Raw genomic sequence first — 16,873 nt, 5'->3', positions numbered from 1 at the left:
CGGAGGGCCTCCTCGCGGGTCAGGCCGCCGTAGTCGGAGGAGCCGGAGCAGGATGCTGTGTGAACGAGGCGGCCTTCTTTCCTACAGGACATACACCACCTCATGCTACACTCTCGGCACTCTGTGATGCGTGTTAGTTTCGGAGGAATGTTGGGAAACGGAATGGGGTGCTACTTTGGTAGTATTCCATCCAGAGGCCTGATCCGCAGCCTGGCTGGTCGCAGCTCACAAGCGTCAACTGCGAAGACAAGGTTAGCCACATGCCAGGCACCTGAAGGATGGAAACCCACCAAACTTCCGGATCTGGAGTCCATTATCTTGCGCGATGCTTGGATTTCAAACTGCCTGAGAGCCTCGTCCCTCCGGTTTTCCCACTCTGCATGGGCAATGTGCCATTGTCTCTTTCTTTCTTCCCCCTTTTCTCTCCGCTTTTCCTCCGCAAGCGCTGCCTTCCGTCTCTTTGCCTCTCGCATTTGCGCCCTTTCCGCCGCACTCTCTTCTCGTTGAAGCTGCCACAGCTGGCGCTGCATGGCGTTGGCTGCCTCTCGGAGTGGAGCAAATTGCGACTCCTGCCGGGCAAATTGGCCGCGGACCCAGGCTCTCTCAGATTGGAGGCGGCGATACACATCCAACTGGTTCCTCGCTCTCTGGAATCCCAATTTGCACGAGTTCAGGAACTGCGTGAGGCCGTAGACCACCCAGTTCCCCGAAATCACGAGGAAGAGGACGAGATAGCCGGAGAGCTTGAGCCACAGGATGGATAGCCAGCGGCCGAGAGTCGATGACCTGGCCTGGGCAGCCGCGAGTACCCGAAAAGCCGCGGTATCTTTGAAGCTCTTTCCTTCGGCCCGCTCTTTCTGGGCCTTGAGCTGCCGCCGTTGGTTGGAGGAGACGTTTTCGAGGATTGCAAGGCATCCCTCCCGGTCATCGGGAATCCGCATGTACCTGGCCCCCTCGTCTTTCATTTCGCCGAAGAAGTTCTTGACTTCTAGAAGATTCGCTTCTCGATCTCTGCCCACCTCCTCTGACACCCTGCTCCAGAAGGTTGTCCCCAGGATCAGATTACGGTAGAACTCGTCTCCGCAGAGCTCTTGGAGAACCCGGAACTGAGTCATGGTGGTGCCCTGGACCCGAGTGTCGCTGATGCGGTGCAGGTAGATGACTGCCGAAAGCAGCTTGCCCTCGCCGTGGGCTTTGTGCAGCCACGCAACGATGTCCTCGAGGATCTCCGAGTCCGGGCGCACCGTGTCGTTGAAGCCCGGACAGTCGACGATTTCGTACCTTATGCCGTTGTGCTCGAACTTGTAGCTTGCTGTTGTCCGGGTCTCGGCGCGGAGGCTGTGGCCGATGACAATGCTGGGGTCCTGGGTCACTCGCTGGACGAATGTACTTTTCCCGGCACCTGTCACGCCCAGGACTGCGATGGTGACGACATCTACGATGCTCATGTTGATGGTTAAGATTTCCCATCCAAGCAAGGGTCGGCTTCAAATCCGGCAAGTGCGGGTTGCGGTCGAAGAGACTTTTCAAGCGGTCTCATAGCCCGACCGCCTCTCTCGCTGCGCGGCCTTGCGGTGCGCTTAGCTGGAGGAGACAGGGACCGAAGCCTATCGTATGACTTCGCAAAATGTTACCACGTGCATTAGAATAGGCGATACTACTCCTTGAGAACGGCTGTCGGCCTTTTTTGAGGTGCTTGGCGTGCGGTCTTGCTGGATCGAAAAGGTCGTCACAGAGGTCGGAGCAATGATATATCTCTGGAGCTGAGCCGCCGTGTCTGGGGGAGGCAATGGTGACCATGGCGGGGCCTGGACCACATGCTCCGACAAGGGGCGCAGTGGGCAGCATGAACCAGGAGCCATGCGGTAAGTACTCCGTACGTGGCCAAACAGTCCTAGCGCTTCAGCAGGACGAATTGTTTTCCCGCCAAGACGGCCTCCCACTGCTGGGCCGCTGCTGCGACTACTAGTGTGGGAAGCTATTGATGCGCCAAGCTGTTCGTAATGCAGCCTGGTTGGTGCGCGTAGAAAGTGGCGTTCTTGGCCGCAGACACAGCCCCCAGACGGAGGCTCGGGGCTGAAGCAGTGGTCGCTGAGATCTCCTTCATCCCCGCTGTTATAATAGGTAATCGACTCGAGAACAGGCAGGCACAGAGCTGTTTCGCAATGAAGCACCCACACTGTCTAGCCGACGTATGTTTCGCGCACGGCGTGCTTGCTTATATTCTGCTTTGCCGCCTTGTCTAACCACCTGACCTAGGCTTTCGACCTCGCAAGTACAACTCCCTAATAAAATGCTGTCACTATTGAGACGGGGCATTTCTGGCCGGAACGGCGACAAACCCCCTAGCGAAGATGGGCAGGCTCGGACAATCACCCGCCGCCCAGAGTCGAACAAGTACCGAGCCACTGTGGAGGATCAACCCAGTGATAAGAAGGTCATCCCTGAGCAGGACGTTCCAGCTAAAGGTCCCAATGCTGAGCCGGATGCGCAGAGGAAGACTCAGTTGGATGCAGCGGCAAAAGCGGCCAGTGAAGCCGATATCAAGTAAGAAAACACTTCCAGCGCTCAACAATAGAGCCCAGCTGACTCTGCTTCCAGGGCTGAAACGATCATTGCCATTATGGGTCTCACGGGAACCGGCAAGAGCACCTTCATCAAGCTTCTCACTGGGCTAGATGTAAAGATTGGGCACAACCTCGCAGCTTGTGGGCACCGCATCCCGGTCGAAAGCGGGCCGTGTTCTAACATACGACAGGCACCGCCGACGTCGGCATCTACGGCTTTCAAGCCCCCGGAGGCCAGTCTGTGGCCCTGATTGACACTCCCGGCTTCGACGATACATACCGCTCCGACACCGAGGTGCTGCAGGACGTGGCATACTTCCTGGGCCAAGTATACGCGCAGAAGCTCAAGCTCGCGGGCATCATCTACCTGCACAGGATCACCGACAACCGCATGGGCGGCTCCGCCTTGAGGAACCTCAACATGTTCGAGGCGCTCTGCGGTAAAGTGGATATGTCTCATGTTGTCCTGGCCACAACCATGTGGGACACGCTCCAAGATGACGAGAGCCATCGCCGGGGTGCCACGACCGAGATGGACCTCCGGACCAACTACTGGGCCGACATGCTTGAATTTGGCAGCCACACGTTTCGCCACGACAACACGCGGGAGTCAGCGCTGAAAATCACTAACTACATCCTCTCCCTGCAGGGCAACATGGTGCTGAAGATCCAGCGCGAGATGGTCGACGATAAACGCACGCTCTACCAAACTCTTGCCGGCCAAGAGCTCCAGCGGGAGCTGGTGGAGGAACGAGCCAAGCACGCCAGAGACTTGGAGAGTGCGCGAAAGAGTCACGAGGCAGCCATGCGGTCTGGTGACCAGAGGATGATCGACAAGATGGCGCGCCAGGAACGGGAATACAAGGCCAAACTCGACAAGCTGGATCACGAAAAGGAAGAGCGGATCCGCATTCTCGAACAGGACTTTCAGCGCATGCACGAAGACAAAGACAGGGAATACAAGCAGATGATCGCTGACCTGGAGAAGCAGCTCGAAGAGACGTCCAGGAACAAAGAGTCCTCCCTGAGAGAGTTAGAGAATATGCAGCGCAAGTTTGACGCCCAGATGGAAAAGTCTAATAGCGACAGGCGGGCCAAGGACGCAGACTTAAGAGCCCAACTGGAGCACCAGAAGAGCGTAAACGAGACGCGGATTGCCGTCGTCCAGGCGGAGCTCGCCGAGTACAAGAAGCACGCTGCTAAACTCCAGGATCAAAAGGACAGGCCGGCCGTCGTTTCCGCTCTGCAGGTGCTGACTGGGGGCGGGCTTCTAGCCTTGGGTGTCATGAAAGGAAGTACGACTCTTGTGGCTACCGGGAGCGGCATTCTATCAAGTGGTGTGTCGAATCTAGCTGGCTAATAACTGCCCTCTACGTTACGGAATGTGTTCTATCCTTGACGCAGCGGGACCTCGAGTTCGGAATCGGAAAGAGGGAGATTGGGGACCAAGGTGAGAAGCAGAGGCAGATGGTGGCAATAAATCTGGGTTTCGCCTCGTTATTGAAACGTTTCTTCTCTTCTGACTTTGTCTTTTTCTATTTTAGAGGCCATAGTTGCTTAGACAGATGGAACACCTCGCGGCACATAGGACAGCAGGACTAGTAGCTGCCTTCCGCAGGGCGTCACCCCGTTGGCCTATTGTCGGATTCATGACTAATGCAACCTCCTTACCATCCCCTAATTGCCTAAGCTAATTTATAACTACTCCTAGCTAACCCATCTTATCCATCACGTGGTATTTCCCCTAAGTTTTGCGTGCATCGAATAAGAGGCTACGTTCCTGGCTTCGGCCGCATATTCTGGGACAAGTCTACAGTCTATCTATATGTTTTGGGCGTGGAATATATCATTAAGTGCTTCTCCGCAATACTAGTGAACTGCAAGACTACTGGTGTCTCTCCTTGTGACTGTCCTTCGCTCTCAGTGCCTAGGTTCTCGAACCTAACAACAGCGCATCAATACGGGAAATAAGTTAGTGCGATCTCCCATAGAAGGGTTGATTAATAGAGGGAACGTAAGAATAATGCTCAAAACTCTCAACAAAACACACAAAGGCCGTCATGTCATGGATCGTGCTTGCAGCCAACGACCTTCAATTCCAAGCTGTCTACTGTCGTCTCTGCTGCTGTCTATTGTCCTTAGTATCCCCTCTCAAGTCTCCCTAGCCATCATTCAATCTGAGCCAAACCTCCCGGGTTACATGATGCCCCGTGTGCCATTCTGGCGCTAGCCCCAAACCTCCCCACATCACAACACCAGAGCGGTCAAGTCCAGTTCACTAGTGTCGCCAAGATACAGACACAGCGTTCGACAATTTCGTTGGCGCGCTTAAAGAAGTGTCAGGAGCCACCGAAGTTTCCGACTATCCGCAAGGTTCTCGCGGTAAAAAAGAGGGTTCTACGGTGGTATCGACGGTGGCCATCTCCAGGTTGCTGTCACGCATCATGGACCGATTGCGCCTGGCCACTGGAATTCTTCTATCGAAGCCCTGGAAGCCTGGCGAGACTCCGACCCGTCCCGACAGTACAGAGCGAATCGACGCGCTGCTGGGGTGGTCCTGCTCTTGGCGAGCTCGGCAGGTCAAACGTGAGACCGAAGAAGCCGCCCTGAACTGGCCGAGTGGAGGAAGAAAGTAAAGCAACGAAAGCAGATTGGGCAAGGGGGACGGCGGCGAGGAGGAGCTGCCACCTCTTCTGGTAGTCCAGTTAGCACAATACCACTTGTTCCTTACGAACTCTCACTAGCGTTCAGGCCCATTAATGTTTACAGTTCTTGCGATCATAAGCCTTCGCATTCTATGCCGAGGACTTCACTATCCCCACGTCGCGCGTTGCCGCCACAAGGACGCGGCAGCGTTTATATTGTCCCGTTCACGAGCACCCCCTCTCTTATCCTACGAAAGGTTGTCACTGTCTCACTACCACGTGCGCGCGCCTGGCATGTCCACACTCTGGGCCGCGGAGTGATGTTCGGCTATTGAAAGCGTGTTGGAGGTGGTAGCCCGAGTTTGCCCCGCCTGCTAGTATTTCAGCCAACCCACTGCCCTTTTTCCTTGGGCCAGAACCTTCTACAATAAAACCACCTTGACGCAGTTGCTTGAATCCTTCCTCTATCAAAGCATACTGCAAATTGGTCCCGAATTTGGGCTCAGAATATACCAGTGCATGCTGTGGGATGGTACACGATATCCCAGCTCGGAATTTAGGATGGCACATGGTTTGGGATGGTACGTGGTTTGGGCTGGTACATGGCATATCATGATACATGATATACCAGTACATGCTGTGGGATGGTACATGATATCACAGCCCGGAAATGGGATGGGACATGATATCCTGGGTTTCACACAAGGACGCGGTCGATTGGGCACATGAGGCATATCCCCACTTTCCTTTGAAATTCCGCTTCCCTTCCGCCAGAATGCTCGACTAGGCCTACTCGAAGTTCTCAAGCAGACCTAAAAAGCGGCCAGCCGAAACTGTTGAGTAGACCAAATATAGGAGTGTTTGATGAGAAGGTCTACTCGCAGTTCGCGAGTAGTCCTGATAAAGGACTACTTAATCACGAGGTGTACTCGCAGCTGTCGAGCAGCCCCGATAAAGAACTCCTCGCAGAAAATGAGGGCATTCAGACTTTTGGAAATAAGTATATAGTGTTCGTTCTATCTGAAGTTTACAACCCCCGTGCATTCCTTTGTCCAGAGCTCAGCTCCGGAGACATGATCTCGGAGCCTAGCGTGATTTTCACATATATAAGGGTGGAGAAGGGAAATTATGAACCGGAAATATAAACCAAAGAGAGTAGCATCGTTGCGGCCTATCGGCCTGTAAGAGAGGGCAGGTACGCTTGATCAAGGTGGTCACGATGAAGGTAACAAGGAAGGTGAGCGATGTGTAACGCAGGGCGTGCACCTAAACCGCTGCGCCAATAACCCCAAAAGATCAAGTAGTTCCCGCACTTCATGCGGAGACTAGTGCACTCCAAAGCATATATGCGCAATGTCCTTACAGAATGACTAGTATTGGTGTAAGACTTCAACCTGGCCCTCGCAAAGGAAGGGGGCGAGGGCCACTGTTTATACACATGCTCAGGGGCTCAGTGTGCTTCTGAAGGCGTGGCGCCATAGTGTGGCTTAGTGGCTGGGCCAACTGGCAGTGGTATGGCCAGTTGGTGACAGGTGGTGCGTGCACAAGGTGCGCGCGCGTTGACATGTGCTCTTTCCTTACAAGCGGCGAGGAGTCGCGTAAGCACGAGGGGAGGGAGACGAATATTAGGGTCAAATTACAGGCCTAATAGTTTGAGAGTCCCTAAGAGAGGGATTTTATATATCGTATCGTGGGCCTAATGTGCTATCTAGGTAGTATTTGGTGGTGGCGAGGAATAGGGATATTAACGAACGTAGTATTACGAGGAACTTATATGTTAAACCCACTATATGTAAGAGAAGGCAGGTACGCCTGATCAAGGTGGTCACAATAGGAGCAACAAGCAGGGCGAGCAATGACTGGTATTGGCGTAAGACTTCAACCTGGCCTGAGCTAAGGAGGTGTGCGAAGGCCATGGTCTATATACCCGTGAAAGGGGTTACGAGTCATCCTTGCGTGGCCAGGGTGGTAGTGGCGATAGTGCGTGGCCCTGTTAGCGGTGGCGATAGTGGCGATGGTGGCGAGGGTGGTCCTGGTGGCGGTGGCCATGGTGGTTACGAGGGTGGTTTCCTTACAGTGCCGACCCTTTCTATAATCTTAACTGGGATGAATCTTAGTACTAGCTTTCTCCCGGCCTTAAAGCGTGTAAGAGAAGGCAGGTACGCCGGATCAAGGTGGTCACAATGCAGGTAAGAAGGTGGGCGAGCAATGAGTGGTATTGGTGTAAGACTTCAACCTGGCCCTCGCAAAGGAAGGTGGGCGAGGGCCACTGTTTATATACGTGCTCAGGGGCTCAGACCCGGGGCGCCATAGTGGCGTGTGCCAGCTGGCAGTGTTCTGGCCAGTTGGTAACAGGTGGTGAGCGCGCACCCTGTGCGCGCAGCTAGTGCTTGGGGTGTCCTTTCCTTACAAAGCGGAAGTTCTATGTAGAGAGCCTAACCGTTTCGCCTACCTCGAACTCGATTCACTAGTGCCGTACGTCGTAGTACTTCTTCTATAAATCTACGGCTTTCTACTAATAGTAGTATATCTTTTCCCTCAGGTTGGCTAGCTTGCTCGAGGGTACGTAGTCCACTATTCGAAGGTTATAGCAGTATAGGGCCTTGAACGGGCTCACTCCGATAGTTACGTATACGCTATTGTTATACGCTAACTCGGCTTCAGGGAGTAGTAGCGCCTACTAGGCTTCTTCGTCGGTAAAGCACCGCTGTTACAATCTGAGACAACGTCCCACGGTGCCAGGCCCTGCCTGGGATTGCGAAGGGGGGTGGGGTGTACAACTGTAGTGAGGAATCACTCCCCGGGAGTAAACAAAGGCAAGGAGTATCAATGAAGCACAGATTGCGAAAGACCTTTGTTACAATCTGAGACAACGTCCCACGGTGCCAGGCCCTGCCTGGGATTGTGAAGGGGGGTGGGGTGTACAACTGCAGTGAGGAATCACTCCCCGGGAGTAAACAAAGGCAAGGAGTATCAATTGAAGTACAGATTGCGAAAGACCTTCTTTCAAGCACTACACCATTATATGCTCAACCATATACATTGATAGCTGCAGAACCTTTTCCTCCGGGGAGGGCGCTCTGCCAGCTCTCTATAGAACTAGGACTAGCTCTGATCGTGCTGACCGCGCTGACCGGCCTGTCCGCTTCCTATTGGTTGCATCCCGGCGCTGCGGGGAACTACCCCGCCGGCCTTTCCTCCGTCGGCTCAAACGCCCATTCAGTGATTGATATTGTTGTACATGTGAGTAACGAAAGCGTCTATGTTTGCGGCGCTCAAACCCCCGGCATTAATCGTCGCATTGACTGATGCTTGTACCAGATTGCCCACAGTAGCACCACCCGGCTGTATCACAGGAACCACAAACCAATCTATCTGGGTGGCGGGTTGAGACAAAGTCCAAGCCAGCCCGGGATTCGGCGGATTGACGAGAGCGGGATTGATGAGTAGCCTAGGTAGGTACACTTTCGTTAGGAAATCTAAAGAGGAGATGGGGGGCGGTACAATGGCATACCTTCTGATAGCATTATCAGCATCGTTGCCGCCGATGTTTGCCTGACTGAGGACGGAACCACCTAGCACCACGGGCAAAGGGCAGTAGTTCTTCCATTGGTTGACTCGATCTGCAACTGCGATTGTGGTGATGCCAAAGCGGAGATAAACGAATTGGGTAGGGACGCCCGCAACTATAACTGTGAATGGGGCAGTCGTTGTCCAATATACTCTTGAAGCCATCGTAGACTGTTCCGCCCGAAATGGATAATAGGATGGTAATGAGGCTGATGAGTTGAGCTTATTCGCGAGATACGGCTTCAGAGGATGGGTTGTCAAGCAAAAGAGGATTTTAGAGGTTGAGTGGTGGCTATTGAGTCTGCATATATAGTCCTTTTGGACCATGTGATGTAGGTGAGGAATCCTGAAGACGTCAACCGGACTGAAGGGTCCAAATATCGAATACGAATTGGAAAAGCAAGCCACATGAGTTATACTCGAATGACTGTTGCAGGTAGACAACAAGCGAACCAATGACTGCGGTCGGCTGACGCTTTTGATGTGCCTCTTCGGCGCTGAAATCGCGGTCTTCCGATGCCTCAGCCCTGACATAGCTGGCCATAGTGATGACGATTATTTCCGTTTTGTGCTGTGTGCGTCGCCAAATTGGGCCATCCCCACAGCGGGCTGTTCCATCTCAGCTGGCCACAATCTATTTTCGAGAAAGCCAACTGGACGGTCAACGAGCTGCGGAGCATCTGATGGTGCCATCTAGACCACCAATGCAGAAAGGTGGATGCCCAGCGAGAGTCTTTGCCTCCGTCCTCGAGACTGCCGAACGCGATTCCATACATTAATTACCAGGTGCGGGCCGGGCCGACTTGGTCTAGTGAAGCCGGTTTCAGCTGCCCTCTGGCTGCGGGGTACCCACCACAGTATCTCATTGGAGTCGCGATAGGTTCATGCAGTCCGAGTCCAGCCCCGCCAAAGCCACGGGCCTAAGCTCAGCTGGCCGTGCACGCCGAAGCTATTCCGGAATTGGCGAGAATGGAAGTTCAAGCCATCCCATCTAGAGTTTCCAGGTCTGGAGAGGTCCCGGACCGGAATTCCATCCTGTTCTCTTCCTTCAGCAAGATCTTGGATACCACAGTTAATTGTTGCGTGAAGTAAGTGTGTCCAAATTCGTCGCCGCTTACTCGGCTGTACTGCCCAAGTCCGCTCCGGCTATGATCCCCTCAAGCCCGTGATTATGAGATCCTCAGACGAGAATCACATTTCCCTCGGCATACTTGATACCCTTATCACAGGCATCCACAATCTCCCCGTCCATTGCGCCCATAACATAACACCCCCCCACCAGTGTGTAACCCTCAAGTTCACCGCCAACATAGCGGAAAACATATGGGGTCTTAGCAACGTAGATGATACAGAGAGAGTCACCCTCTTGACTGGGCGGAGCCAGGCCGAGGAAGCCTAACTCCGTACCAATGAACTGGCGTTTGACCAGCCCTGGTCCAACGAGGGCCTCGATATCACGCTCGCTTTGTTCTTCGCAAGCACGAAGGGCCCGCTGTTGCAACATCTCCTGCGCCGGTGGGGGGAGTTTTGACATGATGCTGGGGAGGCGGTTCATGGACAGGATAGCCGCGGCCAAGTCTTCCCTGTGGCGGCTGCTTTCACCGGACGCCAGTGCCGTCAGGGCAGTTGCAAAAGCTGAGAATAGAGACCATTCATCAGGGCCGTAAGCGTTTGGTGTGTCTGGATCGAACATATACTCAGCGTAGCTACTAAGTCAAGTATATCAAGCAAGTAACAAGTAACAAGTCAAGTAAGCAAGTCAAGTTTGAGGGCCCGAATACTTGTTCCACTTGATAAGTAACAAGTATTTGAGGCTGTTCAGACCCCGGAAAAATAAGTTAATCCGGTTCCGTTGGTGGTTTGGTTGACCCTGGCTCGTGTCCACAGCCCCGGCCACCAACCTTGACAACAACCCTATTTAGGGTTAGTGTCGGCGCGCATGGCAGTTACTGTAGGAAAACAAGCCCGCAAGCCCACGCGTCTTGACTGTGGATCCGATGCATGCTGCCGTGCGATCCAGAGCATCAACCGGCCGACCAAGCTACTCGACGCCCTCCTCCCCGAGCCCCCGATATAATCCTCGACAATGCCCTCAACCCAAGACCGTTCCCGACGCTCAACATCTTCGGCTTTTAGTGCCCTCTCCGGCCGACGTGAAAGCCTCGCTACACAAGTCGAAGAAGCCCTCGCGAGTGCCTCCCCAAACGATGACGATGTTAAGGATCTCTACAAGATTTCCTGGGACAACCGCCGATTTGTCCTTGAATCTTTAATCTACAAAAAGACATCGCGAGGTCGAAGGAGCTGGATTAAACATCATGGATGGTTTCTGGTCGAGCTAGGCCCACGAGATACCCCCAAGCCAGCCGTTGTCTGGGCATGCAGCCGTTGCGATGCATTCAGAAAGGGTCGGTTCTTCCTGGTCTAAGCCACCACATCAGTCACCGACCATTTGGTGAAGATTCATAATCTCGAGCCGAGTCAGGATGACCAGGAAGAACCGGCTTCGGTCATGGATCTTCAGGTTGCTGCTGCCAGCAAACGGAAGGCATCTGATCCAATCCCTGCCGCCAGGATCAACAAGATACGCCAACTGGCGGTTGGTTTCATGGTCAACGCCGATCTTCCTTTTACCATCTTTACCGACCCGTTCTTCCAAGCGATACTGGCAAATCTGAATGCTCCTGTAGCTGCAGATGTGCCGTGGAGCAAGGGCACGATGGTCCACGACCTCAAGGACATCTTTGGCCTCAAGAAGGGCATCATCACGAAAGAGATCCGGGCTGCTAGATCCTCCATCAACTTCAGTTTTGACCTCTGGACCTCTCCAAACAACCTAGCATTCATTGCCATCTTCGTTCACTTTCTGAACCTCCAGCATCAACGCTGCCATCGGCTGGTTGCGTTCAGGCATCACTCTGGCCGGCACAGCGGCAAGGCTCTTGCCATGACCATCGAGGAGGTTATACGGGACTGGGGCTTTCAAGAGCAAATTGGGATGGCAATCTGTGACAATGCATCAAATAACGATGCTTGTTTGCAAGCCCTCTATCCGAAGCTCTTGGGCCCACGATCTGAGAATGCCATCAAGGCCCGAAGGATGCGATGCTGGGGACATATCTTGAATCTGACAGCCAAGGCTTTCTTATTCGGGACTGAGGCTGATGCCTTTGAGCTGCAGTCGGAAAGGTTCCATCTGCTGGGGCAACAAGAGGAAGATTTACAACATTGGCGACGCAAGGGCCCTGTTGGCAAGCTTCACAATATCGTGAAATTTATCCGGGCATCGCCACAACGCATAGAGGCATTCAGCAAGATACTAAATGGTCGTCCGGCTGAGGAGAGTGATCTTGACGATCTGGAGATCTTCACATCGCCGGAGGCCTCATCCAAGGACCTGAAGCTCGTCCAGAACAACGCCACACGTTGGAATTCGACCCATCTAATGATCCGACGGGCTTGGAGACTCCATGGGCAGATCCAGGCCTATCTAACAGCAGTCGACATCCATCCAGAGGCTCACGGAAATGCGAGGCTTTCAGCAGAGGATCGATTGACCCCTGACGATTGGCGTTTGCTCGGGGAGCTTCAGCAAGTGCTTGAGCCGATCCATTGCTTCACATTACAGGCCGAGGGTAACAACGGAGCCCTCTGGATGGTATTGATGCAAATGGAATGGCTCCTGGATCATTTCGAAATGCTGAAGACTCGGTATGACACAGTCACTGCCGAGATAGTACGGGATTCAGTCGATGCCGGTCACAATATCCCTCTTGACCCAGCTCTGTTCCCAGCTGCCGATTCTCTTGAGCCGAGATATGCCCAACGGCATCACGATCGGTCAAACCGACGCCGCACCAGGGCTGCTGTTGCTGCCGAAACCGCTGCTGCTGCCGTCCCAACAAGCCGATTCGACGAACATGCTTTGCCCGGGCATGTGAGGGATGACTACATTACCCTCTCTGACCAAGATGCTCGGGTCATGGGCGTTAATCACCAAGCTTACATGCGCATCTCCATCAACAGCGCATGGGTCAAGCTCAACGAGTACTATACGGTTATCGGAGAGTCACCTCTTTTTGCAGCAGCTGTGATATTGAACCCTAGATACGGGCTCAAGTGGCTGCAACGAAAATGGACCCTTGCTGAGCAGCTATTGTGGTTGAGTGATGCCACGGAAGGGCTCACATCGTTCTTGGATCGCGACTATCCAGGCCACGGACACGATGATTTCCGGGCTTCTCCCATGAGGGCATCACAGCAGCATCAGCAACCAAATTCAGATCTGTATCGGGACTGGGCAGATGCAGATGATGATCCCTGTACAGAAACAGCAAACGAGCTTGGGCAGTATCTTGAGATACAGCCTGACAAGAACATCAAGGATCCAATAGATTGGTGGGTGGCTAGGAAACAGAGCTTTCCACGGCTTAGCCGGTTGGCCTTGGATCTTCTAGCTATGCCAGCCATGGCAGATCACTACGAGCGGCAGTTCAGTCAAGCCAAATTGTCAGTATCTACACAGCGGTGCCGTCTCCAGCCTCAAACGCTTGAGATATTGCAGCTGCTACGAAATTGGGTCAACCAGGGTGGCATCACGCTAGGAGGCGTTGAATTAGGGAAATCGTGAATTGAGCAGATCTGGGCTTGTTTGGGGAATGAGGGATTGAGGGGCTAGATTGAGGTTGTGTAGGTTTTGATGTAGGGCCAGTATAGCATTTTGCGGGTTTTTGTAGTGTGTGGGTAAAAATGAGGCTGTTCACAACACCAAAAAATTGCGTCGTGATAATTTTTGGGTGGGGTGCCAAGCCTCAGCCACCGATGCCAAGCACTTGATAACCACTTGCAAGTAAGTCAAGTATGGGATGGGTCCTATCAAGCAAGTCAAGTATGGCCCTTCACTTGACTTGCTTGACTTATTAGCTTCGCTGCACATACTGGGCGACCTTGGTCCATTTCTCGGCCAGTGCAGCCTTGTTGTAGCAAGTCTGCATCCGTTCGACTCGTGGAGTGGTCCGTTGGAAGTCGCTGGCCACGAATGTGTCGGAACGAAAACAGATCTTGTCGAAGACGATCCCCTGGAGCGCCAGCGCCTTTCCATCGACGCTGAGGATAGGTGGCCTTCGGAGGTCCCGACCGGCTTTGAAGACCTCGTGTCCGACATCATCCAGCTGAACTAGAGACCCGTCGTCGACATCGAAGCGGGGAACCCACGAAGGCGCCGGGTCAGCTTCATCCACCCAAGCCAGGTTGGATGCATAAGCCAAGATACCGACATTGCGGGTTCGTCTGATCCAGCTGATGGCGAACTCTGAGTGCACCGCCGCTATATTCTTGGTGTAGTCCGGCTGTACGATCAGGCTCCCACTTTGAGGATGTCGGGCTGAAGGGTGTCCAAGGAAACAGTAGACATGGTCGCGTGGTTCTGTTGACTGGAGGCGTCTCGCAGCCCAGATCATGCTGAGCCAGGTTTCTGAGCTGCTGCCCGCCCACGCATCTCGACTGGTGGCATGAATGCCATGCCAGCTAAAACGATAGTGGAATGCCAGAACTCGAGCTCGCCACATGATCCAACGCAGCACGAGTGTCAGATCACACCAGGCAATCTCAACGTCGCCGAAGAGAACACAAGCGTCTGCAGAGAGGGCTGCTTCCTGCACCACCCAAAGACGGCCGAACCACGGCCTTGAGCACAAATCGGCAAAGGCTTTCCATCGTGGGTCGTGAAAAACATTGCTCGACTGAAGCAACATAGGAACGCCTGACCAAGCCCCCTTGCTTCTCCGTAGATAGTGGCGTATGGTATAGCTGATTTCGGCTACAAAAGACGACACTTCTTTTGCCTTGCGTCGAGGTGCGTTTCCGACAACGATGAGCGTCCTGTAGGAGCGGCGATAGATGTCAGCCATGAGCGTCACCTGCTGACTCCGCTCCTCGATGTCGGCTTGGTTGATGCAGATCTGATCGGCCCAGATCAATCTGCTCCTGTCCCTAAGACGAACGCGACGAAGAGCCGAAGCAAGGTTTTCGGTCAAGGGAATCGACCCGAGGCGGCTCCCTTGGGCTCTCTCTCCCCAAACGTAGGAAATGGCGTCGAACTCGGGAGCGTCTTCGAGTGGATACGTCCACAGCTTTCCAGAGAGCGGCTGGCTGCCTTTCCCGCTATTCAGGTTGAGGAGTCGAATGTGCTGCCCGTTAGGCAGGGGTTGATAACTGCTGCCAGTGTCGGAGATGCAGGGATTTTCCGCGGGCTTCTTCCCGCGATGCACGAGTTTCTCGGTCAGCTTGTGAAACATGGCTGAGGGATGAACGACTTCGAGTTTCGGACGGAGCGCCGAGTTGTGCGACGGAGAGCTGAAGTAGATCTGATGAAGGGAGGGACTACCAAGCGGGGAAGCTCCCCCCCACCAATCACAACACACCTTCAACCGCCGCCGCCGAAGGATCTGAAGAGAATTCCGCAGGAAAGCAACAGAGAGGTAGTTTCGTACCAATAAACTGGCATTTGACCAGCCCTAGTCTAACGAGGGCTTCTGCTCACTCTGCAGTGTTCTTCGCAGGCACCGTCTTCCTGCGAAACCCGCAGACAGCCTAACCGCCCAACCACAGTAGCCTTGAGCAACAAATCTGCAAAAGGTTTCTGTCGTGAGTCCTAAAAATCATTGCTCGATTGAAGCAGTATAGGAACGCCTAACCAAGCGCCCTTGCTCCTCGGTATAAACATGCATGCACGTAGTGGCGGATGGTACAGCTGATCTCAATGGCCAGAGGCGACGCCTCTCTATGGAGGGTACGATTATCTCTTCCGAATCTCAGCGGCTTAGAGAAAAGCTGGGTGTATAACCTGCTGAACAAGGTCTTGACTTGGTTGACCGAAGAGAGGGGGCTCATGATTGTGGAGAGGGGGAGGCGCCATCATATACCCCGCAGCCGAACCTTGGGGTCCTGCCCACAGAGGTTCTTCACTCTCGTAGTCCTCCACTGCAGGCGGCGGAGGAGCATCGAGCCTGTCGATTTCAAGAACCCAAATGTCGTGTCCGAGCTTTACCTGCCTCCGCAAGATGCACCGGATGGTCCACTTGCCCGCATACAGGGCGCCCTCTCCGTCCACAGCTATTGTGACCTCCTTTCCATGAGGTCTGTCGCCCTCCTTGGCTGGTTTTCGCCTCCACTTCCATTCAAAGGTGGACATTTCAGCCATCATGCTCGACCAGGTAGAGGCATTCTCCGACTCGGTGGACTGCTCGGCGTGAAGAGCGGCATCTGGTAGTGCCAAGGGCGACCTGTTGCGCACCAGGGCCCACTTGCAGTGGGGGTATTTAACTAGCATACACAGGGCTTTATGCCTTCCTTTCTTCCTTCCAGAACACATCATTCTACACCAATTTTTGACCTCGTTGAACGCAACACTTACATCTAGCAGTGTCAATAATGTTTTGAGGTAGCTATACATGATTATGCGAGACCCTACCCGCATTGTTGTAACGGTAAGGCACTTGGTGAAAGAATCAGCCCTGCCCTCTCATATGTTTCAACCGTTGGTGAAATTTGCAATGGAGCTAGATTCGCCTTATTATTTAATGGCCGTCATTATAATGATAGCCATTTCTTGCGGAAACCACTTCTAACTAGTAGTTTAGGTTGGCTAAGGGTCATCATAATACTACATTGTTGCATTATAGGCATACGGTGTGGATGGTTAGATGCATAAATGGTCCGTGCGCCAGACGGATGTGTAAGAGAAAAGCGGAAGCCGATTTCGCTGGTGACTGTAGCCCGAATTCTGGAAAGTAAGCAAGTTAGGGTCAGATCTTCTCGCGAGCAGGACAGCCGGTTCGGACTGCCAAGGCTGTTCAGGTGTGCCAAGACTGATTTTTCGAGGGCCACTATCCCGTTTCTGGCAGCAATTTCGCTGGCCAAGTCGGGCGAACAGCCTGTTCGCAAATTTCGAAGCCACAGGCCCTTGTTGGCGATGTACCGCGCTAATGCAGGTCGCGGCTAACCGGAGGAGGTTAGAAAACAGGGGTGATTCTGGTGTTTTCTGCCGGTTGGAGAGCTGAACAGGCGGTTCGCGCGAACCGCGAAATTGAA

General features: G+C 53.6%; 4 protein-coding genes across 4 annotated transcripts; 1 reads left to right on the top strand and 3 right to left on the bottom strand.

The window, feature by feature from the left end:
* Window positions 1-815: 815 nt before the first annotated feature.
* B0T26DRAFT_656389 (P-loop containing nucleoside triphosphate hydrolase protein) lies at window positions 816-1,448 on the bottom strand (the record flags this gene model as incomplete). The annotated part of the gene is made up of 1 exon (XM_060438705.1): window positions 816-1,448. A coding segment is annotated over one exon (633 nt), but the record flags the coding sequence as incomplete, so codon positions are not given.
* An 845-nt stretch (window positions 1,449-2,293) lies between these two features.
* B0T26DRAFT_679924 (P-loop containing nucleoside triphosphate hydrolase protein) lies at window positions 2,294-3,927 on the top strand (the record flags this gene model as incomplete). Its single annotated transcript, XM_060440415.1, has 3 exons — window positions 2,294-2,547; window positions 2,602-2,708; window positions 2,759-3,927. The coding sequence occupies 3 exons, from the start codon at window positions 2,294-2,296 to the stop codon at window positions 3,925-3,927; spliced, it is 1,530 nt and encodes a 509-aa protein (XP_060291307.1).
* A 4,500-nt stretch (window positions 3,928-8,427) lies between these two features.
* On the bottom strand, window positions 8,428-9,168 carry B0T26DRAFT_725772 (uncharacterized protein). The gene has a single exon (XM_060442791.1). It carries the CDS (start codon window positions 9,107-9,109, stop codon window positions 8,432-8,434), a length of 678 nt encoding a protein of 225 aa, XP_060291306.1. The 5' UTR covers window positions 9,110-9,168; the 3' UTR covers window positions 8,428-8,431.
* A 4,875-nt stretch (window positions 9,169-14,043) lies between these two features.
* B0T26DRAFT_806047 (heterokaryon incompatibility protein-domain-containing protein) lies at window positions 14,044-16,259 on the bottom strand (the record flags this gene model as incomplete). Its single annotated transcript, XM_060447177.1, has 6 exons — window positions 14,044-14,214; window positions 14,381-15,147; window positions 15,205-15,228; window positions 15,324-15,409; window positions 15,719-16,085; window positions 16,197-16,259. 6 exons carry the CDS (start codon window positions 16,257-16,259, stop codon window positions 14,139-14,141), a joined length of 1,383 nt encoding a protein of 460 aa, XP_060291305.1. The 3' UTR covers window positions 14,044-14,138.
* Window positions 16,260-16,873: the final 614 nt, after the last annotated feature.

The sequence above is a fragment of the Lasiosphaeria miniovina genome (genome assembly GCF_030549165.1).
Source record: "Lasiosphaeria miniovina strain SMH2392-1A chromosome Unknown B0T26scaffold_7, whole genome shotgun sequence".
In the NCBI taxonomy this organism is placed as follows: Eukaryota; Fungi; Ascomycota; class Sordariomycetes; order Sordariales; family Lasiosphaeriaceae; genus Lasiosphaeria; species Lasiosphaeria miniovina.
The sequence above is the reverse complement of the archived record's forward strand: the minus strand, read 5'-3'. Positions and strand labels throughout refer to the sequence as shown.